General features: G+C 33.4%; 5 protein-coding genes across 7 annotated transcripts; all 5 read right to left on the minus strand.

Moving 5' to 3' along the window:
• Positions 1-2,611: 2,611 nt before the first annotated feature.
• On the minus strand, positions 2,612-4,590 carry LOC120577584 (calmodulin-binding transcription activator 3-like). Its single transcript, XM_039829187.1, has 4 exons — positions 4,572-4,590; positions 4,412-4,470; positions 4,040-4,324; positions 2,612-3,699 (listed from the first exon to the last, which is right to left on the minus strand). Exons 1-4 carry the CDS (start codon positions 4,588-4,590, stop codon positions 3,451-3,453), a joined length of 612 nt encoding a protein of 203 aa, XP_039685121.1. The 3' UTR covers positions 2,612-3,450.
• Positions 4,517-6,785, minus strand: LOC25501910 (calmodulin-binding transcription activator 3). 2 transcript variants are annotated; one of them, XM_024772534.2, is made up of 7 exons: positions 6,452-6,785; positions 6,217-6,332; positions 6,003-6,091; positions 5,830-5,872; positions 5,505-5,694; positions 5,233-5,346; positions 4,517-4,945 (listed from the first exon to the last, which is right to left on the minus strand). In XM_024772534.2, the coding sequence occupies exons 1-7, from the start codon at positions 6,459-6,461 to the stop codon at positions 4,608-4,610; spliced, it is 900 nt and encodes a 299-aa protein (XP_024628302.2). In that variant the 5' UTR covers positions 6,462-6,785; the 3' UTR covers positions 4,517-4,607. The 2 variants fall into 2 exon arrangements, with proteins under 2 accessions (XP_024628302.2, XP_039685581.1); XM_039829647.1 differs by lacking the exon at positions 6,452-6,785 and having other exon boundaries at positions 6,217-6,360.
• Positions 6,786-9,237: 2,452 nt separating this feature from the next.
• LOC25501911 (calmodulin-binding transcription activator 1) lies at positions 9,238-16,358 on the minus strand. 2 transcript variants are annotated; one of them, XM_013591347.3, is made up of 13 exons: positions 16,200-16,358; positions 15,920-16,039; positions 15,718-15,833; positions 15,440-15,528; positions 14,741-14,783; positions 14,407-14,563; positions 14,138-14,251; positions 13,480-13,805; positions 12,469-13,035; positions 11,518-12,218; positions 10,419-10,974; positions 9,978-10,304; positions 9,238-9,676 (listed from the first exon to the last, which is right to left on the minus strand). In XM_013591347.3, the coding sequence occupies exons 1-13, from the start codon at positions 16,225-16,227 to the stop codon at positions 9,566-9,568; spliced, it is 3,255 nt and encodes a 1,084-aa protein (XP_013446801.1). In that variant the 5' UTR covers positions 16,228-16,358; the 3' UTR covers positions 9,238-9,565. The 2 variants fall into 2 exon arrangements, with proteins under 2 accessions (XP_013446801.1, XP_013446800.1); XM_013591346.3 differs by lacking the exon at positions 16,200-16,358 and having other exon boundaries at positions 15,920-16,192.
• A 1,013-nt stretch (positions 16,359-17,371) lies between these two features.
• Positions 17,372-21,210, minus strand: LOC25501912 (probable mitochondrial adenine nucleotide transporter BTL3). Its single transcript, XM_013591353.3, has 4 exons — positions 20,591-21,210; positions 19,661-19,964; positions 18,580-19,047; positions 17,372-17,911 (listed from the first exon to the last, which is right to left on the minus strand). The coding sequence occupies exons 1-4, from the start codon at positions 21,205-21,207 to the stop codon at positions 17,837-17,839; spliced, it is 1,464 nt and encodes a 487-aa protein (XP_013446807.2). The 5' UTR covers positions 21,208-21,210; the 3' UTR covers positions 17,372-17,836.
• An 886-nt stretch (positions 21,211-22,096) lies between these two features.
• Positions 22,097-24,784, minus strand: LOC25501913 (ras-related protein RABH1e). Its single transcript, XM_013591354.3, has 6 exons — positions 24,486-24,784; positions 23,738-23,808; positions 23,516-23,604; positions 23,211-23,322; positions 22,799-22,889; positions 22,097-22,529 (listed from the first exon to the last, which is right to left on the minus strand). The coding sequence occupies exons 1-6, from the start codon at positions 24,600-24,602 to the stop codon at positions 22,386-22,388; spliced, it is 624 nt and encodes a 207-aa protein (XP_013446808.1). The 5' UTR covers positions 24,603-24,784; the 3' UTR covers positions 22,097-22,385.
• Positions 24,785-25,647: the final 863 nt, after the last annotated feature.

The following is a 25,647-nucleotide window of genomic DNA, read 5'->3' on the forward strand; positions in this document are numbered from 1 at the left end:
GTCATGTAATTAATGTGGAAGATCACTGTTATCTTGTTTTTCTATTTATTTTCAGGTTTTCCTTTCACCACTTTAATTGATTTTCTATATAATAATAGGGAGTTCGGAAAGAGAGGATTCAAATAAATCTCATGTGCAAATATAGCAATCTGTCCTTTTGCTTTGCACTTTGCTCATTCGGCTTTGCTGTCCGGCTTTTCCTTTAAGGATGAATGCTGCAACAACAAATAAAAAGGTTAGTAGTGCTCACATACACGATGACATTGCAATCTTTATTCTCTCCAAATTGCCTCTTAAATCCCTCACACGTTTTACTTGCGTTCAAAAACCATTGTCTCTTTTATTCCAAAACCCTTTTTTCATGAATATGTAACACAATAATTTCTTATCCAAACATGACGAGGTCGACGATAGTGACACGCATCTCCTTCTAAAGCAAACGGCACAGGGTTTCCCTTTCATTACTGGTTGTGCATTTTTTCGGTGAAGGGTTGGAGGATAGGGTTAGATTAGATTGACCTCCTCCTTTTCAATAGGATGTCATTCATATTGAAATTATGGGCTTGACTAGTGTTAATGGCACTCTTTGTCTCTACCAAGACATTAACGATGACATAACAAATGTACTGTAGAACCCTTCTGCCATAGAATTTAAGGACATTCCTCCTAGCATACAACCTTACGACAATATTGAGTTTAATTTTCATCCTCAAGGATTTGGTTACGACTGTGTTAGTCGGAAGTCTCGATATCCTTTAGACTTTGAAGGTAATTGGGTATGTGTGCCCGAAAAGGATATCCCTTATGGGAGATGGATTATCTTGCCTCTTTCCGGGAGGGAAATGTAGTAGAGATGTATGACCCTTTTTGGGAGATATACAACCTTAGAAGTAAATCTAGGAGGAAAGTTGAGAGTGTTGATATGCCTGTTCCTTAGAAAGATAGTTCTCGAGTGAACTTGAATGAATGGTGCCATTGGTTGGACCAAAAATATGATATGGTGTCATTTGACTTTAACAATGAGATGTTCTTTTGTAACAAATTTACCCTCTTACTCATCAAACATAATGGAAGAATTGTTGACCAGACACTTGGGGGTGTTCAATTAGTGTGTTTTCTTTAGTCTGTACTATTGCTAAGACCGTTTCTTTTCACGTATAGATTTTGAATGAACTCGATGCCAAGGAATCATGGACAAAACTCTTTGTTGTTAGACCTTCAACTCACATTATGCGTGCTATTGGGATTGGAATAAAGAGTGCTATATTCTACATAAAAGAAAATATGGAGCTAGCCCTGATTGATTTAAGTACCCAAACTAGTGAAGAACATTGGAGTTGAGGTAGAGTCGGTTTGCATGAAGATTGTAATTTCTAAGAAAAACCTTCTTCCTTTTCCTTTTGGAGGAATGAATAATTAATTTGTTTTTGCAGTCTTATCTGAAAGCACTCAGCCATGAGGTTTATGAACGATGCCATCAAGTTATTTATATCTTGTCAGTTGCCCATAATTTATGGTATCTTGCATGCAAATTTACACATACAACTCATTGATACCGGAAGTGACCTATTATTGAAATCTACATCACCAAATCAGGCATGTAAAATTAGAGAATTGTCAAGTCATATATATTATGGAATAATAATCTGTATAGCTAGCCTGAGTCCTATATATTAAAATATTTTCAGTAGGCCATATGCCTTTTCTACTTGTAGATCAATAACGTAAGATGCATGTATGAACATAAATTTAACCATTATAATGCACAAATAGAGTAGAGTAAACAAGGAAATCTAGATCAAAAAATTATGACTCACATGCAACCGATTAGTATTAAATCAAAACAATAATTTATCCATGGAGTCTTTTAGACATTTCATGTCTCAAACACTCATATAACCCTCATTTTTCCTTTTTTTAAGTTCTTATTTTGAATAAGATGATCAATTTGAGAAAATTAAGATGGATAGCCCTCAAATCTAAAACTTGAGCTTGTTGTAGTATATTAAGCTCAGAGCAATGCTTAGGACTGTTGAAAACTATGTAAGCACACTTGAATTCACTTCAAATTTTATATATAGACGCAATTGTGAAGTTAAGATCATTTTTATAGACATAGCATTGGGAAGCATGATTAAAGGGGTTTGAAGTGTGATGATTCAATTGTTTCTCTATGTCCTTCAGGCAAACCTAAGTTAGAAAAAATTGAATCAAGCTAACCATATGACAGCAGTTACTTCACACATTAACCGACAAGCAGATTGTTAATGCTACAACAAGAGTAACTCTAACTAGCAGGAAATTATTCACATGACCATATTACAAACAATGGAAACAGAACTAAAACACTTAACAATACACACACAAAGCAGAACAATATACTAATTAGAAGAGATTGAAGCATCAGAATAAATACTAAAGTTTCTTTCTACTATAGTTTATAAATCATGGGCAACTGACAAGATATAAATAACTTGATAGCATCGTTCATAAACGTCATGGCTGAATGCTTTGAGTAAGACTGCAAAAACAAATTAATCATTGATTCCTCCAAAAGGAAAAGGAAGAAGGTTTTGTTATAAATTACAATCTTCTTGCAAACCGACTCTGCCTCAACTCCAATGTCTTCACTGGTTTGGGTACTAAAATCAACCAGGGCTAGCTCCATATTTCTTTTATGTAAAATATATCACCCTTTATTCCAATCCCAATAGCACGCATAATGCGAGTTGAAGGTCTCCTCCGTATGTTGAGCCAAATTAACCCTAAAGTGTTTGAACATTCAATTCAATACATCGCAACAGATAGCAGATTACAACGACTATCACTAACAAAATTAGCTGCACTGACACCGTATGCTAAGAAAAGAACCCAAAATTTGCTACGTACAAAATTCTGCAGGTCCACATCATTTAGATGAAAACTACAAGACCTACACAGAGCCTGTCAAGCTACCAAAAAGCTAGATCAGCGCTAATACACACATCCTACCATAAGACTCACAAATTTTCCACCTGAACCCAAACAATACAGGCACAATTCCAAAGGACTCCAATCTAAAATAAAATGCACACCAAAACTCAATGAAACTTAATTGGAGTTTTCCTTTGAATAAAGCCACTCTCAAAAACTCAAATTCTGCTAACAACAATCTTAAAGCATACTTATAAAAATAAACAAGCAAAAATCTTATGCTAGGACTAGGGTGAATTATTAAGCATAAGAACTAGCTCAATGTCTTAAACGAAACTAACAACAAAATAAATCTCTAGAGTAAATTTCAGTAGTTTGTCCCATTTGTCATCGTCCCTCATGAGCAAACAACTGCTTTTACTTCTTATTTGAGATTTCTCATTACCACTAATTGAATCTAAACTATGTGGGAAGTCATACTCCAGGGATAACAATTCTTTAAATTATTTATTAAAAGTATTGAAAGTGACTTCTGTTCTATCCCGCAGTGTTGATTTCTTGAGAAGTATTGACTCGGAAATCGAATTCATGCACTTCACTACATGCTAACCTATTAGAACATGTTACATAGAAATGAACCCTGCCAACCTTGTGTGGAGGAGTACGACAACAAAAAACACCATCCCCTATTATCTCTGCTGGCACTTCTACTTCACCGAACATGCATGACCATTTACAAACTTCCGCTTCTTGTTGACTCTTTAAGAATTGTCCAAAAATAAAAACCTGTAAAAGTGTTATTAGAAATGTGATTAGTAGTTAGAAATTAGTACCTAGCTACTAGTTTGTGAATGCCTATAAATAAACTTGATGTAATCACTTGTATTCAACTTTTTCATTAGAATCCTTTTACCATCATCAGTACAATACAATTTTAGACTTTTCTCTCCTTTTCCATTGATACTGTGTTTTCTAAAAAATGTTTTTTATATGTGTGAATAAAGAAGTAGATAATCAGAATATAGCTAACAGACGAACAAACCAATGTAACATGTATTACAACAGTTCGCTTCAATGAGCATACGATCAACACTTATGGCAAGCGAAGAATATCAAAATAGAATACCTTAATTTCTGAGTCTTCAAATGTCCAGCTAGGAGAAATATTAATGATGCTGAAAAGATGATCACAGAAAATAGATGGGCACAGTACACAGTCGTCAAAGTGATCTTGGGAGGGAATAATTGTACTGTCGAATCCATTTTCGCTTTCAATTGTATCCCAATAAGCATTAGAAGTAGATGGCTTGCTCAGTTCTTCCTGTTCGTTGTTATTATAACTAATCTCACATGTTGAGACTGAATGATCACCATCTAGGAGCCAACTGGTTAAGGAATTAAAACCAGTTGCCTGTTCATATGGAAAGTTGAGCTTTTAGCAATTAAATGAGTTTGATGGAGAGAATTAAAAAGATAAATGTTAAAGAGTTACTCATACATAAAGCAAAAGCTTATATGAAACAGACAATAGATCCTGATTTAGAACTAAACAATATACTATATAAACATGAAATAATGCAAACAAATGAGTATTAATTGCAGATGAAGTATCAATTTTACTTGCAGAAATAGTCGTTGCCTAAAGTACTTATACAGACCAGTATCAGAATGACACATATTTCTTTGCCGTATAACTAATCCAATACCTGCCAATTTCCTACACTTTGTATAAGACTTCCATTCTGATGCTGTTTAGTAATGGTGCTGCTAAAAGGTTGCCCCATTACCTCATATTGTTGAGAAGTACTATTTATTTCCATGTTATTGGATTGTATCTCAGGAAAAGAAGGCTGAAAAAGCTCGTCATAACTTGCAGCAGTATTGTCCAAGATATGTTGCCATGATGAATAATAGCCAAGGAGTTTTGACGGTTCACATGCCGATCCAACATTATTAATGTGTCTGGTTTCATTAGCTTGACTGAGTGGGATATAATCTACCTGACGAAAGACAGGCAACCTTTCTTGATCATCTATCACAATTCCAATTTTACAATTAGTATGACATGTTAGGTAAGATCTTGCCTGAATTAAATATAAAATGACGTTTTAACTTTGCTGCATTATTAGCGCATAATTTCGTTACAGTATCATCCAATCATGCATTGCTATGTCACTAAGTTTGATTCTTACAACAATCATCTAAAAAAGTCATCCTCTTTTAGTGACATGGAAATGCATGATTGAGTGATAGAAGGGAAACCTGTAACCAATTTATTTTACATCGACAGTACATTAAAATAAAATAGAAGAAATTTACCTTTGAGTGGTAGAGAACAGTTAGAACCTACGAGTTGAGTTTTAATCTTCTGAGAAACAGGGCATTGCAGCTCAAGAAAAGAGTGGAGATCAGAATTTGCTTCGCTATTGAATGCTATAAACATTACAATGAGTGACAATGTTAAAATAGATACACAGAAAAAGTGAACGAAGAATAAAAGCATAAAAAGGTTATTCAAAATGTTCTCTTAGCGCAAAAGTAAAACATTTCAAATCTTTAAATAGAATGAGGGAAGCCCAAGAAAAATATACCTAATTCAGCTTCTTCACATTCTGATGCTTGAGCACCGTTAGTTTGCAAATGAATATGGTAACTATGTGGATGAAGATTAGACGATCGAGAAGTTTCCATTTCTGTGTTGGCCATAACTTTGTATGTTTGTTGAGCACAAGGATTAGATTCTTCGTATTCTTTGGAACATATTACACTTGCCTTCTTTCCCTGGTTATTTGGAGCAAAAGAGAGAAGAAAAAGCTATGAAGTTTAATTTTGGGGAATACAATATTTATACTTTCTTATTTCATATTTGATTGTTACAATAAAAGTATGTCATTAGTTCATTCCTCCTTAAATTACCTCCTCTTCCAGATAATGGACTAAAACAATGTGTGAGAGTTTCCTATAACAATGTCAAATACAAAGAGTTAAAAACAAATTAAAAATTTCATGAAGCAACAATAATTGATAAGTTATTCTATTAATCTAGAATATTAAATACTGCATAGAAAATGTTAAAGATGAAAACTTACTCTTCAATCAACCAATAAATTCGTCTACAAAAATTATTATTTTGCGCTCCACGGGCATAGTAGCACTGTAATACTTCCACACCTTCATCCTGAAAACATTACACCTCATTCGACGCAAAAGTATATATAATGTAAAAATAAAAAAGATCTCCCATTACAGTTTAATTTCCAAAACAGAATTTGTCAATAAAATTAAGTTTGTAACAATACATACCATGAGCTTTCCATGGCTTTCCTGGAGAGTTTTTCCATCTTTATTCTTCCTCCAGTTATGACCATCATTTCTAAAGTGTTTCACCACCTTTCGATTATATAGGAAAAGTGAACCACCTAATGTAAACCAAAACATGATAAGACATTAAGCTCATGAATAAACCATTTTTTGTCCTAATGAATGAAGGAAAATGAAAGTATTTATTCAAAACTAGAATAATCAGAATCTACCATACTTGTAGGCATACATGGAGGTTCTGAAGCAATACGATAGTTGTTATAATTACTGAGAATTCGACGAATTTCAGCTTTACGCAACCATCGATACTGTGCTTGTAATACAATTTTCTCAATATCTGCTTCTTCCCATCATAGTATAACAATTAGACATTTAACAAAAGGTTTACTACGTGTTAGCAATAAGATACAAAATAGGGGGGAAAAGGACAATGAGACTAAAATTTCAATATTATGGAAAAGTACATATATAGGTGCTAGGTTTTCAATACTAGAATAACACAAGAGATATTTTATTTGGTTCAAAAGAGATAAAGTAGAAGTGAAATTTGAAGTAAATATATGTTTGGTTCATGTGACGAGGGAAAGAGTTTTTAATGCAATTTACTTTTTTATTCCTCTAATCTTACAACAATCTCATGACTTTGAAATTATTTACTTCATAAAAAATTAAACATGAAAATTCAATAACCAAAAATTCCATAAATAATAACACACAAAAATTCTAAAATAATAGAGCGCTTACAAAATAGTTATTACAATATAAAAATATCAATAAAACAATTTATTGATGGCAAATTTTTTATCTTGATAATATAACTTTTTTTTAGAAATGATCTTGAAAATCTATCTGACACACTAAATATTTACCAAAATAAATTCTACATAAATATGTAAAAGAATTTATTAACATATGTTTTAATACAGATTAAAAAGAAAAACAATAAACACGATTATATTAAAACACATAAAAAAATGAGTATCAGTTTAGTAAAACAATAATTCTTTTTTGAGTAAATTACACTCCCCTCCCTCAAAGATGCTTGAATTACACTCCCCTTCTCTATTATGTTAAAATATACATTCCCCTCCCTTGAAAAGTAAAATTTATACTTCTCTCCCCAATAAGATGCTTGAATTACAACCCCCTTCCTTAATAATTAAATATGGACTACACTTTAATTTATTTTAATATAAATAAATATTTTTATAATATATATTAATTTTGAATCACCATTTAAAAAATATAAATTCGTTTCTTTATAACCTAAATGTCAATGACAATTAAATATAAATATTTTGTTATTAATGTTATAATTTAGAAATTGACTTTTAAATAACCATACTTAACCGAATTTAGTAATTTTTCACATATTTATTTTGGAATGTTTCATAATTTTTAATAGGGTTTAAAACTATATGTTAATGAAATTGTGAATAAAAAATAGAGAAATATATGTATTCAAAATTTGATTATATTAAAATGAACCCGCAATATTATTTTTCTTTGAAGTGTGTTAGATTATTTGTTTGCTAGTTTATTAGAAACAAAAAAAAAATATTGAGAGACTAAAGCGTAGATTTTAACATAAGAGGGGAGGGGAATGTAATTCAAGTTTCTCTCAAGAGAGGAGAGTGAAATAATTTTCTAATATGTTTTGAATAGGAGAGGAGGGAAGTGTATATTTTAAGATAAGAGGGGAGGAGAATGTAATTCAAGCATCTTTGAGAGGAGAGGAGTATAATATATATATTTTTTTATAGAGAACTATAAAAGAAAGAAGAAAAGAATACGCACAAAGCAAAATGGAAAGAAAAAAAAAAAAATAGCACGTTGGAACATAAAAAGTGCAGGCAAGGAAAAAAACTTAAAACATGATTCATGAACACATAAAAGTCTAAATTTCCAATAAGAATAATTATGTTCGGTTATAAGGATTGAACATCAACGATTTTTATGGTGGTCGGTTTGTTGTAGTATCACTCACACTATGACATCTTCCTCTAAAAAAAAAATTATACGACATGTTAACGTCATAAAAAAAAATATAAGACATATTATCAAGGTTAAATCGTACCTGTCATACCCGTATGCTCCTTTAGGGTTTGGAGAAGAAAAACTGTTAGAGACTCAAAAGCGTGACAGTTGGTTTATTTTTCCGTGATGTTTTTACCTATGACCTATCGGAATAATCGAATATATATTATTTTTCAATGGGTTAATCTTATGAATTACCCAACTCATCATGAGCCACTCTCAAATATAACTCGTCTAAAATACTTAGAATATTGCTCTTTTCATTTTAAAAATTGCTCCCTAACACCCAAAAATATCAAAATTAGTGTATTAGAATATTAAATAATTGATTTTATATTTTAATTAATTAATTTGAGAAAATCCACAAATTTAGCTATTCTTTCACTTTTATGACCTTAATTAATTATTAAAATATAAGAATTTTCAATAATTTATAAAATCACTTATCAACAAAATAGTGTAAGAAGTACAATTTTTTTTTTTGAGCAAAAGAAGTACAAGTTTTAACAATGAAAAAAGTGAATCTGATGAGAAAAACAAAATCTTACATGTTAAATACTAACATTTCACATAGAATACGGACTAACATAATATAATTAATAAATATATCATCTAAAAATGGTTCAAGCAATCGCCGTAAGCTTAGCTCAAATGGTAGGGATATTGCATATTATATGCAGGGGCCAGAGTTCGAACCCCGGACATCATATGTGATTAGACTTACCAGTTGATGACAAATAATATGTGATTTTTTTCTTTGATATTAGTTTGCAAGAAGCTCAAAAGAGAATGAAGAAAAGAAACCACCTCACACTCCGGTCATTCATCTCAAGCAGTTTAAATACCTGGAACAGCTTGGCCGTCAAGAAGTTCTCTTACCCTGTTGTTTTTTAACTCATTGCACATTGTTAGGTTAACCAATGACATGTACTGCATAATCTGACAATGGTGCCAAGGCTAATCTCATTGTAAACAAAACCTCAGTTCCCTCCTGGTAATGAACCATGCATTGAAAAATTGGCTTCACAATTTGCTTAAAGCATTTTATTCTGGCTAAGATAAATCTGCACTCGACAGGGAGAAGTGCATATTATTTGATGTTATATGATTTGAGTTTTTGCATTTTTGTGTGAGGTGTTAGCAAGCGACACTACAATTTCCTTTTAACTACGCAAGTGAACAAGATTCAAGATTTTGCTAGAAGGATCAAAATAAGACAATCGCCTGATTATGTTACAAATCTAACCCATACATACAATGAATAACCAAACATATTATGGATGGATGCGATTTTCTAAGTGGCTGTAGGCATGAAAGTATCTTCATCCAACAATGCTTCAAGATCAACGAGGCTATTGAATTGTCTTGATTCTTCTGAATTGATAAAATTTCGATCTTGCTTTACCTGCAAAAGGCATATACAAAAGACTGGCTAAGCTTTGCTGACAATCACAATAACAAATTAAATGATGTTAACCGCTGGCATTTTGAAAGTCCTGATGATTTTGCATTATGGTTCAGCAGATGATTCAGGTGGGAATAATAGAAACCTCTAAGTTTTGCATTCTTGATGCCCGTAATTCTGATAAACTAGTAAAAATCTCATGCAAGATTGATTGCACAGTTGTGAAAAAAATGGCTGAAAACATTGTGTGAAATTGGCCAACATATCATTAGAAAAATACTTTTCTTAAACAGACACATACCTGATTTTCTTGTATCTCAGTTACAACATTCAACAGCCTGTGGTATTGGTCTCTTGCATCTGGATATTGAGCCATTGACTTCACTCTAGCAAGGGCTTTCTCCAACCTTTTCTCAGTTTGCTTCCTGCCTTCTTTCAGAAAATCATAGTCATCCTCAGTGGCAGATGATACACCTTGTACCATAGTTCCCTCAGAAATGGCCTCTGATTTGAATCCACGCAAACCACTACCTTTTCGACGCCAACGTAATATAATCTTTTCCACAATCCCAACTGACCAAATTATCTTCCTATAGTTTTTCCTAACCTGGTGACCTCTCACGTGAGCCTATAATAACAAGTTACAGGATTGAAGGAAAGCATGATTGGCAAACATTAAACACAAACAAAAATAGTAACATCATTTGCTCATAATTCATGCAAAAGTTGGAACTATATGTACCTGAATTTTTACAATTCGCTGTCGAATAATCAAAAAATCTTTTCTGCCCTTCCAACTGCGAAACTTGTTCTGAATACGTGTTGCAGCAACATGAACAGGCTCAATGCGTAGTCCAGACTTGTGTGACTTTGCATTCACTGTTATTAGTGAAAGAGCACGTTCATCAGATATTCCAAATTTGTCACCATCGTATTCCTTTTGTTGTTTTCTCTGGAATGATTGCACTCTAAAAACTTGATGAATACGAGCAGCAGCTTGAGTTGCATTGCACACTGCAGCCAGTGAATCTTTCATTGAAGGTTCATGTGAGAAGCACTCATTGTTTTGTTCTTGGACTCTTTGTTTCGTTCCAACGGTTTCTCTCATGTTTCTTTTCAAATCAAGAGACTTGAGTTGTGAGCTTAAGAAAGATTCTGCAAGATAACCAGCAATTCCTTTGTGTCCATTTGCAGAAGCTAGGTCGGCTGGTGTTCTACCAGAAGGATGTTGTGGGCATGGATCAGTAAGTGCTCCTGGTGCTCCCCCAAGAGATATGAGGGAAGCAACTGTCCTCTCCCTGATAATTAAAGTAAAATGCAATTCCTCAATGAAAATTGAAAAATCACGAGTCTCACGTTGCACTCTTTTCACGGGAAATGGCTCTCTCGCCTTTCCCGAGGTATGCTTAAATAGCCCACACACACCTTCGATTATTTAAATGAGCACTCACCACCTTTATTTGTTAGGGATGTCGTGTCTTTTAAATACACAGGAGTATATGTATTATTTTAGCATACCTCAAGGAAGATGAGTGCAATTTTGCAATTTGCAATGTTTCTAGTATGATTTTTTTTTCCATAACAAAAATGCAGGTGCTTCCAGCCTTTTCATTCTTCAACCTTATGATCAAATGAAGCATATTGAGCAAAAAAAAAAAGTAAGCATTTTAACTTCTGCTAGGCCTGTTTCACGTATTTTATATAGTACTATCACTCTTGCAAAGATGCAATTCAGATCAGTAGTTCATCTTATTAGTTTCATGTATTGTCAAAGTGTATCGCGTTGGAGTAATACGCTGAACTATAAATTGAGTTTAGATGAAAAGAATTGAGATTCTGACCTGCCACAAAACGCCGCCCAATGAAGAGCAGTCCATCCATTTACATCACGAAAGTTCACATTCACACCAGCAACAATTGTTGGTTCAAAGGCCCAATCGTAGCCAAAAAAGGCTGCAAAATGAAGAACACCTTGGCCACCTTCATCTAATACATTTGGGCCTTTCCCATCTTCAGTTGTTTTCTGAAGGAGCCATGCATGTAGTTTATCTTTTAGAAGATTTTGAAGCAGTTGATCATGTACAAGTTCTGGAGAAAAATCTTTGTCTAGAGTAAATTTCAGTAGTTCATCCCATTCATCGTCCTTCCTACCAAGCAAAGAACCAATTTTACTTCTCAGTTGAGATTTCTCATTCACACTAATTGAATCTAAAACTCGAGGGAAGTCATGCTCTTGGGACAAAAATTCTCCAAATCTCTTATTAAAAGTATCATAAGTATTCCTGCTTCTGGTCTCACCGGCAGTGTTGTCTTCTTGAGTATAATTGACTCGGAAATCGAATTCGCGCACTTCACTACATGCTAACCTATTAGAACATGTTACATAGAAAGGAACCCTTCCAGCCTTGTGTTGTGGTGTATGACAACAGAGAACACCATTCCTGGTTATCTCTGCCGGCACTTCTATCTCGCCGAACATGCACGACCATTTACAATCTTCTGCTTCATGTTGACTCTTTAAGAATCGTCCTGAAATGAGAACCTGTAAAATTGTTATTAGCAGTTAGAAATTAGTATCAATTTACCATCATCGATACAATGCACTTTTATACTTTTCTCTCTTTTCCTTCCATGGATACCATGTTTTTAATAACATTTTTTATATGTAAATGAATAAGTAGATAATCAGAATATAGCCAACAGATGAACGGAAAAAAGTAACAGATATTACAACAGTTCAGTGAACATATGATCAAAACTTATGGCAGGTACAGAATATCAAAATAGAATACCTCAATTTCCGAGTCTTCAAATGTCCAACTTGGGGAATAATCAATGATGCTGAAAAGCTGATCATAGCAAATAGATGGATCCAGTACATAGTTCTCCAGGTGCACCTGGGAAGGAATAGTTGTACTGTCAACACCATTTTCGCTTTCAACTGTATCCCAATAAGCACCAGAAGGGGAATGCTTGCTCGATTCTTCGACATCGCATAGTTCTTTACTCATCCATTGGTTGAAACTGTCGAGCTTCTTCAGGCCATCTTCTGCCACAGATACACTTAATATAGTCTTCTTTGAAGTGAACTGAGTGTCTTCTATTCCATCTGGGCTTTTATCAACCCCTAGATCTGATTTTAACCGGTCTTCTGCTTTTAAAGGTATTTCATGAGAGCTATTTCGCATGCAAACCTTGTGTTGTTGGTGTGCATGAAGAAGGAACTGTTCCAGGGATTGTTGAAAATCAACTTCGTTAACTTCCTGCTCATTGTCACTATAAGTAACCTCACAGGATGAGCCTGAATAGGCACTATCTTTGGGACATGTGGATGCGCTTAATGAATTAAAGCCAGAGGCCTGTTGACAAGGAAAATCAAGCTTTAACTTTGAGCGATTAAATGAGTTCGATGCAGCGTTAAAGAGTTACATGTTTAAGAATTACTCATGCATAAATCAAAACCTCATTAGTGTTTTAATTTTTGAAAAAATACGAAACAAGTAATTAGGCAGTCAGAAACATGCAAGTGTTTACAAATTACAACATCAAACCAACATATCTTTGTAGTGAGGCATTAGTTTATTTTGACTTTTTATATGGAGACAAATACCATATTAAATCTTATACAGAACAGACTATAGATCCTGATTTAAAACTAAATAATATTACTATGTAACATGAAATAATGCAACAAATAAAGTATCAATTTTACTTGCAGACATAGTTGTTTCCTAAGTACTTAAACAGACCAATATCAGAATGACACAAATTTCTTTACCATAAAAGTATAACTAGTCACATACCTGCCAATTTCCTTCAGCTTCAGCTTGTATAAAACTTCTATTCTCATGCTGTTTAGTAATGCTGATGGTTAAATGTTGCCCCATTGTCTCATATCCTTGAGAAGTACTATTGATTTCCATGTTATTGGGTTCTTTTTCAGGAAAAGACTGAAAAGGCACATTATGACTTCCAGCCTTATTTTCTAAGATATCTTGCCATGATGAAAAGCCAAGAACTTTTGAGAGTTCACATGTCAATCCAACATTGTTAATGTATTTGGTTTCATTAGTTTGACTGAGTGAGATATCATCAACCTGAGGAATGACAGGCAACCTTTCCTGATCATCTATCACAATTTCAATTTCACAATTAGTATGGCATGTATGGTAAGATCTTGCCTAATCAAAAGGCCAACATTTTCGGAATATATAAAATAATGATTTAATTTTGAAGTTTGATGCTCTACTAGCATAGAATTTCACCGCGGTGAAATTCATTATGCTTCATTCAATCATCCATTGCTACGTCACTAAGTTTGATTACCTCAAAAGTCACCCGCTTTTAATGAGACGGAAATACATGATTGATTGGTAGAAGGGAAACATGTATCGAATTTATTTTACGCTGACCGTGCATCAAAATAAATGGATGAAAGCAATTCAAATTGAAGAAATTTACCTTTGAGAGGTAGAGGACAGTTAGAATAAGGGAGTTGAGCTTTAATCTTTTGAACAGCAGGCTGTTGCAGCTCAAGAAAAGAGTAGAAATCCGAATTTGCATGGCTATTGAATGCTACAAACATTACATCGAGTTACAATATTAAAATAGACACGAGAAGGTGAATTGAAGAATAAAAAAATAAAAAAGGTTATTCAAAAAGTTTTCTATGTGCGATAGTAAAACATTTCAAATCGTTAGTGGAATAAGGCTATGCTAAAAAGACATACCTGATTCAGCTTCTTCATATTCTGATGCTTGACCACTGTTCATGCTAGACGGTAAAGAAGTCTCTGCCTCTGTGTTCGGCATAACTTTGTATGATTGTTGATCACAAGGATTAGATTCTTCATTTTCTTTGGCATGTATTAAAGTTGCTTTGGTTCTCTGGAGGAAAACACTTGATCAGAATACCTATATTACTTTTAAGGACCAGATTTACCAAGCACTGAAAAATTATATGTATTTGTTCATTGCTCCTTAAATTGTTACTAAGAATGTATTTTTCCATCACATAACAAGGAAAAAGATGATGAAAACAACTGTATGATTGTATCATTATACCTTCACTTCCCGATAATGGACTAGAACGATGTGTGAGAGTTCCCTGTAACAATGTCGAATACAAAGAGTGAAAAGAGAAATCCTAAAAGAAGTACTTCCAGAGATAGGAACCACCAAAAACAAATTAGCAATTTCTTGAAGCAAGTAGAATTACACTATGATATGCTTTAACTAGGTACTAATGAGATAGATCTAGTATTGCTGATCACATGTATTGGTTTAAAGCATATCATCCTCAAGCAAGAACATAAGCATCAAAACATGAAGATGAAAAAAAGGATAAGTTTTCTTCATTTGCTCTGCATGGAAAATACCAATATGTGTGAGATGGAGACAAAGCGAGGCAAGGCAGAAACTTTGAAGGAGGGAAGAAGACAAATAGAGTGTTTAGATAAACAACGTAATTAAGTGCCAAGGCTTTAACATATTGGAGCTGATGTATAAGTTGTTTATACAATTGAAGAGGAGATGAAACAAACTTGTTTTACATAAAACATGAAGATAAACTTTGCGTAACTATATGTATAACTTATTTTTATAAGAGATTGATTTAACCTTAACGGAATTTTATTAATCACTCGAGTCCAACGACTTAGTTATAAACTATGCATTATAAATTATTTTGTGATCTGTAGAATATTAAATAAAAAGAAAGAATTTTTAGTGTGAGATTTGAAAATGGTACACATGAAAACTTACTCCTCAAGCATCCAGTAAGTTCGTCTTTGAAAATTATCATTTTGTTCTCCATGGGCGTAGTAGCAGTGCAATACTTCCACACTTCCAGCCTGAAAATTAAACATCATACTTTATTCAATACAATGGTTGGTGCGGTAAAAGAAGAAAGAAGTTCTGAATACAGTTTACTTCCTATAGAAGAATTGATTTTAGTGACAGTAAATTTTACTTGCAGCATCGTCTTTTTATCTTATCATTTTATTGCCAATTTAGATTGTTGAATAAATATGTATACATACCTTGAGTCTTTCATGAGCTTCCCTGACAGTTTTTCCATCTTTTTTCTTCCTCCAGTTATGTCCATCCTTTCTAAAGTATCTTGTCGCCTTTCGATCAAACAAGAAAAGTGAACCACCTATCGTCAACCAATCCAAAACATCACAATTAATTAAGGAAAAAAGAAGCTAGCTATTTAGAAATTATAATCATAATTAATCATACTTGGAGGCATATATGAAGGTTGTGAAGAAATCTGAAAGCTGTTATAGTTAGTGAGAATTTGACAAATTTCAGCTGGACGTAGCCATCGATATTGTGCTTGTAATAAAATTTCTTCAATATCTGTTGTGGCCATCATAGTATAAGAATTAGACATTTAAACATAAGATTCAAAACATAAAATAAAATTGTGTGTGCAGTAGCAGATAGATAGTACTAGTAAACAATTAGAAAGAAATGTTAAAAAAACAATAGTAAATTGAATGAAGAAAAGAAAGGTGACCAAATTGGTTAGGGTGAAGATGAGCCATATATGAAAGTGAGAAACTGATGAAAGAAAAGAAGAGAAAGAAACAGTTAAGTAGAGAATATATAATATAGTTTATGAGTATGTATGAGTATGGTGTAATGCAGTGTAAAGAAAGAAAGTTGAAAAATGTTAACGCGGAGAGAGAGTGTAAATGTTACTTAGTGAGAGTGTTCTATGCTATGCTGTGATTTGCTATCATCCATCGAAAAAGATAAAAAAACTTTTTTGACGCGGGAACTAACTTTTTTGTCAAAGTCAAATCCATAGTTTGACTCATTGTTCTTTCCTCGTAGCTTCTCAAATAGTACTGGTACTGTCTTTTAGTTAAGTCATACTATGTTACTAGAATATATGATGTCATGTCTTTCAACTTCTTGTTAAATTCTAGTACTAGAAGTATATCGTGATCTTCCAACCGTCCACGCATAGGTTGGGAAAATGAAATGGAGGATTGCTACTTATTGGAGTTACATAATAGTTTTGCTAAATTTAGGACAACTATGATCGTTGGATTGAGATTCGAAGATCTAATTTTTAATACATATTTTGATTTTTTTTTTTTAAATGAAAAATACCTAGTTTTTATACAGATTTATTTTTTGAATTTTATAATTTAAAATATAAACTTAAATTTGAACCATCCAATCCAATGAAGATTGGCGGTCCGTAACTTTGTGATTATTATTTTTTTTCCCTCAAAGCTGGGGAGTTATCTGGTTTTAGTTTGAATTTGAAGCAATGTTCTTATTATGCTGTCATTTGATAATGTAAAGTATTAAGATATTATAACGGATAAAATCATCTTTTTTTGAATTAAAAAAAGATAATTAGACATTTTGGGTATAAAGTTCAACTCAGTTGGACCCAAAACCGTTATCTGTCAGTGTCTAAGGAGAAAAAAGGGGTTGAGCTTTGAACTTTGGTGCCATTTTTCCACATTTACGGGACAGTTAAATTCTACAAATCAAACCATAAAATGTTCATGGAGTTGGACTTCGATTTTAGTTTGCACGCTTAGAACTGCATCTTAAATCATGAAAAAAAATTACAAATAATATACTTGGTAAAATAATGGTATAATTTCATCTGTGTGTGTTTTTAATCATAATTTAGGTGAAAATGTAAAGAAAAGGAAAGCATTGGAGTCAAAGGGGTCAATGACAAACCATGTTGTAATTTGTAAACTATCATCAGCCAAATATCCAAAGCTACAAACATGAAAAGGAACATAATTTAACAAAGCTTCAAGATGTCACTGAAGATGTCGTCCAATGATATGGTTAGGTCACTAGTATGCAGGATGTCCAAGGGTTCGATTCCTACTGCTAACAAATTCTCTATCCTATAATTAATTAACCGCTAATAGTTGTCTATAAAAAGAAGAAAAAAAAACTTCAAGATCTTTTCATTGAGCCTCCTCTCCTATTCATCAAAGCTTTGCCAGCAGTAGAATCCAATGAGACCTAGACAGTGTATGTTGTCAAACAGTTATAAAATGTGTGAGTAATCGGCCACCTCTTAGGTCCATGGTGTGGACACAAGTGGAGAATATTCTCATCTTCAATGGCCAAACTATATCTGTTGTTTCAATTGCTTGTATAATAATCTATCTATGTTGATTCTACTTTGAGAACTATCTTCATGAACTCGTATACAAAGTAACTAATAGCAGCAGATGGTAACACCTGAAAAACAGAAGTGGTTACGATTACAAGCAATCGTTTTTAATGATCAGACAATTATAATTTATTGACGGCGTAATTTTTTTTTAACGGTGTATATATAAATTAAATCCTTAAATGATATGAATTCTAGAAGGAGCTGCCAGGGCCCCAGTATTTGTCCTATATGGTCTAAGATGAAGAAAACTAAGTGTCAAAACTTGGTGAAACAAGAATAGAAAAATTTGTATAAAATCCACCTATGGACTTTGGGATTCTTTGGAGCAAATAATCCAAACCACGCCTGGTCGACATATAACATAAATTCCTCCCTCCTCTCTTATCTTGCAAGAAAAGGACATCGTTTGATTGCATAGATAGTCAACACTTGGAATATTATAGGTATTGCTATCCTCCATACACAATTTTACACTGCTTTTATTTGCATGGATCCCAATTCACCATGGTAAGGGAATCACAACACATTTGATGAAGTTAACACGATATTCACCTTCAGATCAAAATTGTACGATCCATGTTCCAACTTTGATAAATTAGGTCCAAAATACAAAGTTGGGACAGAAATCGTCTAATCTGGATGATGGCTCAGGTAGGCGACATATTGAAAATTTATGAAATTTAATGTACAATTAGCACAGATTAAAGTATATGTTGAAAATAAGAGGTTATACCTGCAATAAGCTGGGAGTTAATCCTGCATAGAGAGCAGGAACACCTCCTTGCTCAACAATCTTGACACAAGTTGCTAGCGCGTTCAATCTTGTTGCCCTAACCTGCAATTGAAGCTGTCTCCTTACAACTTCAAAGGGATATGTAGCAGCTTCAGAACAACAACCAGCAATAGCACCATATAATAAAGTTCTAATGGTACCCAATTCCAGTTGTTCCAAAGCATTCAGCTCTTGACCCTCTTCTTTCATATATCGGAGTCTTTTCATTCCCTCGGGTGAATGCAGATATGCTGACTTTAAAATATCATAAACGCCGTAGTAGACAGCACCTGAAGGTGCCATGCTGATAATGGAGGGTACTAAACCTTTGTAAAGAGAAAAGAAGCCCTCAGTTTTGATCATATGGCGGAAGACACCGATTACACCTCCCAATGCTTCACCGCCAGGTGCTACCATTACTGTCCTAATCTGAAAGAAATTCCTCTTAGAATGCAATGCAACAACAACTTCAAAATTTGAAAGACTAGTATATTTCAGTAGGAAACATAAAACTAACATATCCACTAAATGGTAGGAGGTGCATTATTCAAACCATTGGTTAAACTAAGGAACACTAAAGGAGTTTTAAATAGGAGGTCAAGGATTCAAACCCTGGAAACTAACGTAGCCACTAAATTATTAACATTTGCATATGAAAAAAAAAAAGTTGGTTAAAACATAAAGACTAAAGAGTACCCAGTAAACTTATTATATAGTTTTGTGATAGGAAATAAGAAAACCGGCAAGTAATCATCTTTGGTTTCATCGACCAGAGTTAACATAAAGTACCCAAATTAGAAAGAAAACAAAATGGGAGTGAAACTGAAATGTGACAACAACATTTTGAAAATTGAAAGTCATTGGGTAGGATCTATGTGACGTTTGCCCAAATCAGTCTACAAACAACAGGTCAATGCATAAGGTAACCTTGACTCATATATCATATCATACTTGTCAAAGCATCACAATCCAAACAACACTTAAACACATATCAAGAGAAAAAATAATATTACAGCTAAGAGGATCCTGAGTCTGCACTTACAGTGTCCATAGGCAAGCAGAGCAAGGTTGCTGTAACCCCTGCAGCAGCCCCAGCAACAAATCTCTCAAAATTTGTGGATTCTTCATTCCCCGACAATCTGACCAGTTTATTTTTATATGTATCATAGGCATAAAAATTTATAGCCTTAAAGGGCGCCGTCCGAAGAATATTCACAAAATTTCCTTTCCAAAATCCTTTCAAACCTTGAGATGTTGCAATTGTCTGAATGAGCTCAAAAAGATTCTTCTGTTCACCACGAACTATGTATTCCAGCTTAAGTCTCTCAAGTGGTGCAACAAAAGTTCTGAAAAACCAACATCGTTAATACAATACACCGTCACCATCTTTATCATAATAGTGCATATGAATGGAAAAACATGTTGCATTTCATTTATTTCACGTGACTTGGAATTGAAAACATTTTTTAAAAAGAAAAAACAGGACACTAAAACTGTACATAAAAGCTTCAAACTTCAAAGCCAAAACAAAAACAACATATATGGCCTTAAAGTAAACTGGCTGAGTATTATAAACAAAATAATGAGTAATCTAGGACATAAATGTTCTGAATCAAAGTAAATGAAAATAATAAGTGTTACCCAACTTTCCTCATTCTCATTCACCAAATGGTTGGACTCAAAATTGTTATATCAGAATCTTAATACTTCATTTAAGATTAAATATCAACCGGGAATCACGTGTAGTATAGTAGCCAATTCGATCCCATTCTCCTAAAAAATTGTAGTGCTAAAAATATAACTTGTCCCATTAGTATATGGTATTGGTCACTCAGTCCTATAAATAAAATGAATGAATGCAGTATGATATTTATATGAGAATCAATGGTGTGACAAAATATAGAAGGGTGTGGAAAAGAGAAAAGTAATAAAATGTGTGTGTGTTGTTGTTATTGTATAGAGAAGTAAAGACCTTGAGACCATAGCGGCAAAAGCACCAGACCAGAGGTGTTTGGTCATGTTGACAGCACCCGATCCATGAACATGAATATTCTCCTTCTCTTCTTTTTGATTGGATTTGTATCTATGATCTACATCATCGCTTCTTCCGTTTATAGACAAACTCAAGGAAGAGAAAACAGCACCACCTTGCACCCTCAGAATCTGAAAACCGACCCTTTTCCTGATATTACAAGAAAAACAGGAAACAGTGGTAGAATTCGATGAAGAAGATGGGATGCAGGTAATGAAGGAGGTAGGAACCGTGTCAGCGTGAAGAAAAAGACCACCTGGGAAGAAGAAGGAATCGTCGTTATGTTGGATCAAGTGGGACATTGTTATAGGTGGGTTTGGTACGAAAAGTTGATCTGGTGTTTCAGTTATTAAGAAGAAGAAGAAGAAGAAGAAGAAGAAGAAGGAAGAGCCGAAAGGAATGAATGAAATGCGATTTGGGTGAAAAAGAGAGAGAGAGATGTTGGAGTGTTTATTTAATTGGTGAATCGTTGCTTCCACCGTCGCCTCTTCATTGTGCTGTAAGGTCTGCTGACGGAGCTTTCTTGGTTGGTCGTCGTATCGTCCTTCTTCATTCATTATTCATTTATTTATATTTTAATTTAAAACACTATTAATCAAAATTATCATTTCATTTGCTTTTTACTTTCGACTTTTCCACCTTTATAAATTCTGATGCTGCGTGGGCGGTCCATCTCACATGTCAAGCGTCTCGCCAAAATACTTTCTCTTTTGTTGTATGTACTTCAGGAGGAAATGCTACAAAAGTTCGGTTGATTCGTAAAATGACGAGTAACGAATACAACGCTACAAGACATATCTTTATAGTTCCTCTCAACAAAGACAAATCTTTATTAACACTAAAAATAAAATGAAATAATTTCTTCACCCCAGCCTATACTTAACACAGCCGAACTTCGGCCCTTGGTTAATATTTTCTTTTATAAATTACCGAGATAAAGTTATTATATACTAGAATTCCTCTAATAATGTACTTACATAATATAAAAGAATGGTTTTGTCAAATATAAAAAAATGACGGTGATAGGATAAATTTGGATTTTTTTTTTTTACATAAAATTTGGATTTTTATTTATTTTTTGGTAGAATGGTAAATTTGGATTTAATCAGGCTAAAAAATAAAATCTAATATCCAAAAAACTTAGGTCAGGCTGCAAATCACGTTTTTTAGAATCACGACAAAAAAAACCACTTTAACGCGTAAGCTCCAATTCTTAGTTTCTTAAAATCACGGTAGATTTACATCAAAAAAGTGTGCAGATATATTTTTGTTTCATCAAACGTCACTTCAAAGAGTCACTTAGTTAATTAGCTTTGCAAGTGGATTCAATCAGGGGCAACTCTGATTTTCATAGGACCATGAATGTCCTAAGCAAAAGGGGTTCTATTGGAGGGTTGCATGTTTCTGTCATTGCATATATATTCATTTCATCAAAGTAATAAAATATTTGACAAATAAAAAATAATAACATACATCTAAGACAGACAATTTATAGGGCTTGTTTATTATTGTAATCTTACATCCAGGGACTAATTGTATAACAAATGAAAAAATAACGGTTAATCTTTTTGTCATACAGCAAAACCATTACCGCAATTTGTCCCACACACCAATTAACTGCAGGATAATTGATGTGAAAGCACGTTTCCTCCAGCTTTACTTTACATTTAAGAAGTCATTCCCAGTATTATACTCAGTGAAAATGTATATAAAGTGATTTCTTGGAGAATCTCCTCTAACATGAGCAACCTCCTCCCTGCTGCTCTGTATTGGATGAATGCACTGTGGGTTTTAAATTTACGTCAACCATGTCTTCCTTATTTGTAGAAGAAAGGGTTTCCATCCCTGGCAAGGCGGAAGCAATCTTACGAAACAAAGGCTGCGATTTTGCATCGACAGATAACAATGAGGACACAAGAACCAACATAGGAAAGAAGATAAACTTGAAAAATTAAGATCCATGCATATTGATATTCGATGTAAAACAAAATAGGTATATTATGTTCGATGTGAAAGTTAGTTAAAGGTAATCATATCAGAATTTTGCATATTGATTTTATAGATCACATGCATCATAGTTGAGGAGCATGCTCTAGTAAAACAAAATACCAAAGCAACTATGCAAATCCAAAATCCATTAATTCTGACCTTGATATTGAAGCCTGCTTTTGCACTGGTTTCGATAAACATGATTCCAAACTCTTTTGACTTGGCATCTCCTTCTTCTATAGAAACTTGCCTGTAAACAAAGCGGCCATGTAATAAATAATTAGACAGTAACATCGCAATACTTGAAACTTGAAAGACCTTTGTTAATGAAATTAACTGAATTGGCTATTAGGTATGCCACTGCAAGACACTTGACCTATCATAGCAAAACTATAAAGAACATAGTAAATTATTAACTATTTCTATGCCAAAAATTCGAGCAACTAAACAAGATGCATTGAAACATAATATGAAAACTCCAATATGATATTAAACAAAAACTAAACCATACCCAGTCAGAAAACCGATTGTGAATGAATATATAGATCAAACGCGGTAATTCAGTACTCACCTTTTCTCGACAAGATCAGTTTTGTTTCCAACCAAGACAATTATAACATCACTACCACGTTCTTGACGCACCTCCTCAACCCACTTGTTAGTGTTCAGAAATGATTGCCTGTCTACATTAGAATTAGAATAGCTTACTAAGGTTAATAACTATAAATTGAGGTTAAATATATTGTTATTTATATGAAAAATGAACATTAAACTCACTAAAGAACTTTCGCATTCAAATGCAAACACATATCAGATGAAAATTAACATAATATTAATTAGATGATGAAATTGTTATTAAAAAAACATAAAACTTACTGGCTACATCATATACAATAACAGCAACAGAAGAATCTCTTATGTAGCTTGGAATGAGACTTCTAAATCTTTCTTGGCCTGCAGTATCCCTGAAAGTCAAAATACACAAAGATCAGAAATAGTAAAAAGAAAAGACAAAACAAAACCACCTAAAGGGATACAACACCCGTAATGTGTCGAAAAGAAATAAACATATATGATTTGAAGAGGAACTTATCCTACCAAAGCTGCAAACGAACAGTTCTATCTTCAAGGTACATTGTTTTCGACAAAAAATCAATACCGATGGTAGCCTGAAATTATATGATCAAATTTTCTGTTAGCTATCTAGCAACATAGAGGGGGAAATGTGAATGTTGAAATGAAAATTAACAAAAAAAAATAAGCCTCCATTTATTTTATGATGTTGTAAATTTAATATTATAAACAACAAACAACCAAGCTTTAGCCCAGGGGACAGCTACATGAATCAAATTGCCCGATAATATTATATCATAAAAGCCTATTAAAAAATCATCAGAATTATAATAATTAAGACCTTGAAAGTGACTTATGAATGAATAATACAACAAAACGAACTCTTCTTTCCAATCAAGGGTTTCAACGACTCAAATTATGGATCCTAATTCTTGAATAGTCAATGTAACAAATGAATTTAAGAAGAAAAAAACTGGTTTAATCCGTAGCTTATGTTATATTTATCCCTTAAAAATGTGATTTATTAAGGGATCATTTAATCAGAAATATCACCTAATCCTCCAAAGTCCTAATTCGTCAACTTTTGATCATTGATCAAAATATCTAAAGAAATTCCAATCACATAAAAAATCATAGGGATGATATATATGTATCATAATTATGAATTCACGTGAAGATGAAATACACATGTATTAACGCATATCGTAAATGTTTTCATCTGAATAATCCATGCAAAATTGAAATCAGAGAATGAATGGATGAAGAATTGAACCTGATAGGTGGTGTCAAATTTGTCGTACATGAAGCGGGTGATGATACTGGTTTTGCCAACGGATTGATCGCCTAAGAAAACGAGCTTGTATTTGGCGAGAGGTGAAACCGTCGCCATTTATGAGAGAAATGGATCGGTTTCTTTTCTTTCTCTCTGTTTCAATGAAATTTTTCAGATCTGAATGAATGAATGAATATCTGAAAAATCTGTTATGAAAAAGAAGAAAACAGAGAGAAAGAGACGAAAGAAATGAACGACCAAATACACGCCATTTTCGACTTCGTCGTTTTTATATATACGACTAAAAACCGCCAAGTGCCAACCACGTTGAGAAATGAGAAGTACCGCATCATCATCTCAACTTTCATATTTCCTTTTTTATCCTCATCTTTCTTTAATTCTTCTTTCACTCCCCTCCCCTCAAAATTAACTCTCTCTAAATTTATTATTTTGTCATGTAAAATTATAATTTTTTCATAGACGAAATGAGAAATAGCTATTGAAACTCAAACACATAAATAAAGGGGTTGGGGTTCAAACCTCACACACATTTGTTTAAAGTTTTTTTTTTGTCTTGTAGTGGATGTTCTGCCAGTCACGGTGGAGTCTGTAAAAATAGTGGGACATCCACTACACGACAAAAAAACTTTGACAAAGTGGGTCATTTTGGACTTGTAATTTTTTCCCGTTTAGGGTGAAAAAAATCAACTATATTCTTGATATTGGAGCAACTTTCACCAACTTATGTTAACCATGGTTGTTACTTTATGGAGTCTATGGAAGGTCGTAATATGAAGGTTTGAGAAGATGTGAACGAGTTAAGTGCACAAGTGGTGGATAGAGTCTTACGACTTTTGCAAGACTAGTCATTAGCTATGAATCATGGATACTGATACGTACACCTGACACGGACACGCCAACATCGATAATGTAAAAAATATAGGACACCGACACCGCTACATATATGTTCATTTATTTAAAGACGGTCTAAAATAAAAATTATAATACATATATAAACATCTAATTTGAGAAATTTATTTCATGAGAAAAAGTTATGCAACAAGATATAATAGTATTTAACCTTTATTTATTCATCTACTATCAAAAAGGTTAAAAATTATATAGGTGTCGGTCACCAATCGTAGGAGTGTTGAAGTAAAGA

Source organism: Medicago truncatula, chromosome 8, assembly GCF_003473485.1.
Source record: "Medicago truncatula cultivar Jemalong A17 chromosome 8, MtrunA17r5.0-ANR, whole genome shotgun sequence".
NCBI lineage: Eukaryota > Viridiplantae > Streptophyta > Magnoliopsida > Fabales > Fabaceae > Medicago > Medicago truncatula.

Excerpts from the sequence above, each read along its gene's own strand:
- LOC120577584 (XM_039829187.1), bottom strand. Across the intron at positions 4,325-4,411 it reads CATATAAGCTTTTGCTTTAT|GCAACTGGTTTTAATTCCTT; the intron begins GTATGAGTAACT and ends CCATATGAACAG. Across the intron at positions 3,700-4,039 it reads TTGAAGACTCAGAAATTAAG|GTTTTTATTTTTGGACAATT; the intron begins GTATTCTATTTT and ends ACACTTTTACAG.
- LOC25501910 (XM_039829647.1), bottom strand. The coding sequence starts at position 6,351 with ATGTTTTGGTTTACATTAGGTGGTTCACTTTTCCTATATAATCGAAAG. Across the intron at positions 5,347-5,504 it reads ATGTGAAGAAGCTGAATTAG|CATTCAATAGCGAAGCAAAT; the intron begins GTATATTTTTCT and ends TAATGTTTATAG. Across the intron at positions 4,946-5,232 it reads CTGTTCTCTACCACTCAAAG|ATGATCAAGAAAGGTTGCCT; the intron begins GTAAATTTCTTC and ends GAATTGTGATAG.
- LOC25501911 (XM_013591346.3), bottom strand. The coding sequence starts at position 16,073 with ATGTCTAATTCTTATACTATGATGGCCACAACAGATATTGAAGAAATT. Across the intron at positions 14,252-14,406 it reads ATATGAAGAAGCTGAATCAG|CATTCAATAGCCATGCAAAT; the intron begins GTATGTCTTTTT and ends TAATGTTTGTAG. Across the intron at positions 10,975-11,517 it reads TGGGCGGCGTTTTGTGGCAG|GGAGAGGACAGTTGCTTCCC; the intron begins GTCAGAATCTCA and ends TTTAATTATCAG.
- LOC25501912 (XM_013591353.3), bottom strand. The coding sequence starts at position 21,207 with ATGAATGAAGAAGGACGATACGACGACCAACCAAGAAAGCTCCGTCAG. Across the intron at positions 19,048-19,660 it reads TCTGCTTGCCTATGGACACT|ATTAGGACAGTAATGGTAGC; the intron begins GTAAGTGCAGAC and ends AATTTCTTTCAG. Across the intron at positions 17,912-18,579 it reads TAACTCCCAGCTTATTGCAG|GTGTTACCATCTGCTGCTAT; the intron begins GTATAACCTCTT and ends TCTGTTTTTCAG.
- LOC25501913 (XM_013591354.3), bottom strand. The coding sequence starts at position 24,602 with ATGGCGACGGTTTCACCTCTCGCCAAATACAAGCTCGTTTTCTTAGGC. Across the intron at positions 23,323-23,515 it reads TATTGTATATGATGTAGCCA|ACAGGCAATCATTTCTGAAC; the intron begins GTAAGTTTTATG and ends ATTCTAATGTAG. Across the intron at positions 22,530-22,798 it reads AAGCAGGCTTCAATATCAAG|CCTTTGTTTCGTAAGATTGC; the intron begins GTCAGAATTAAT and ends GCAAAATCGCAG.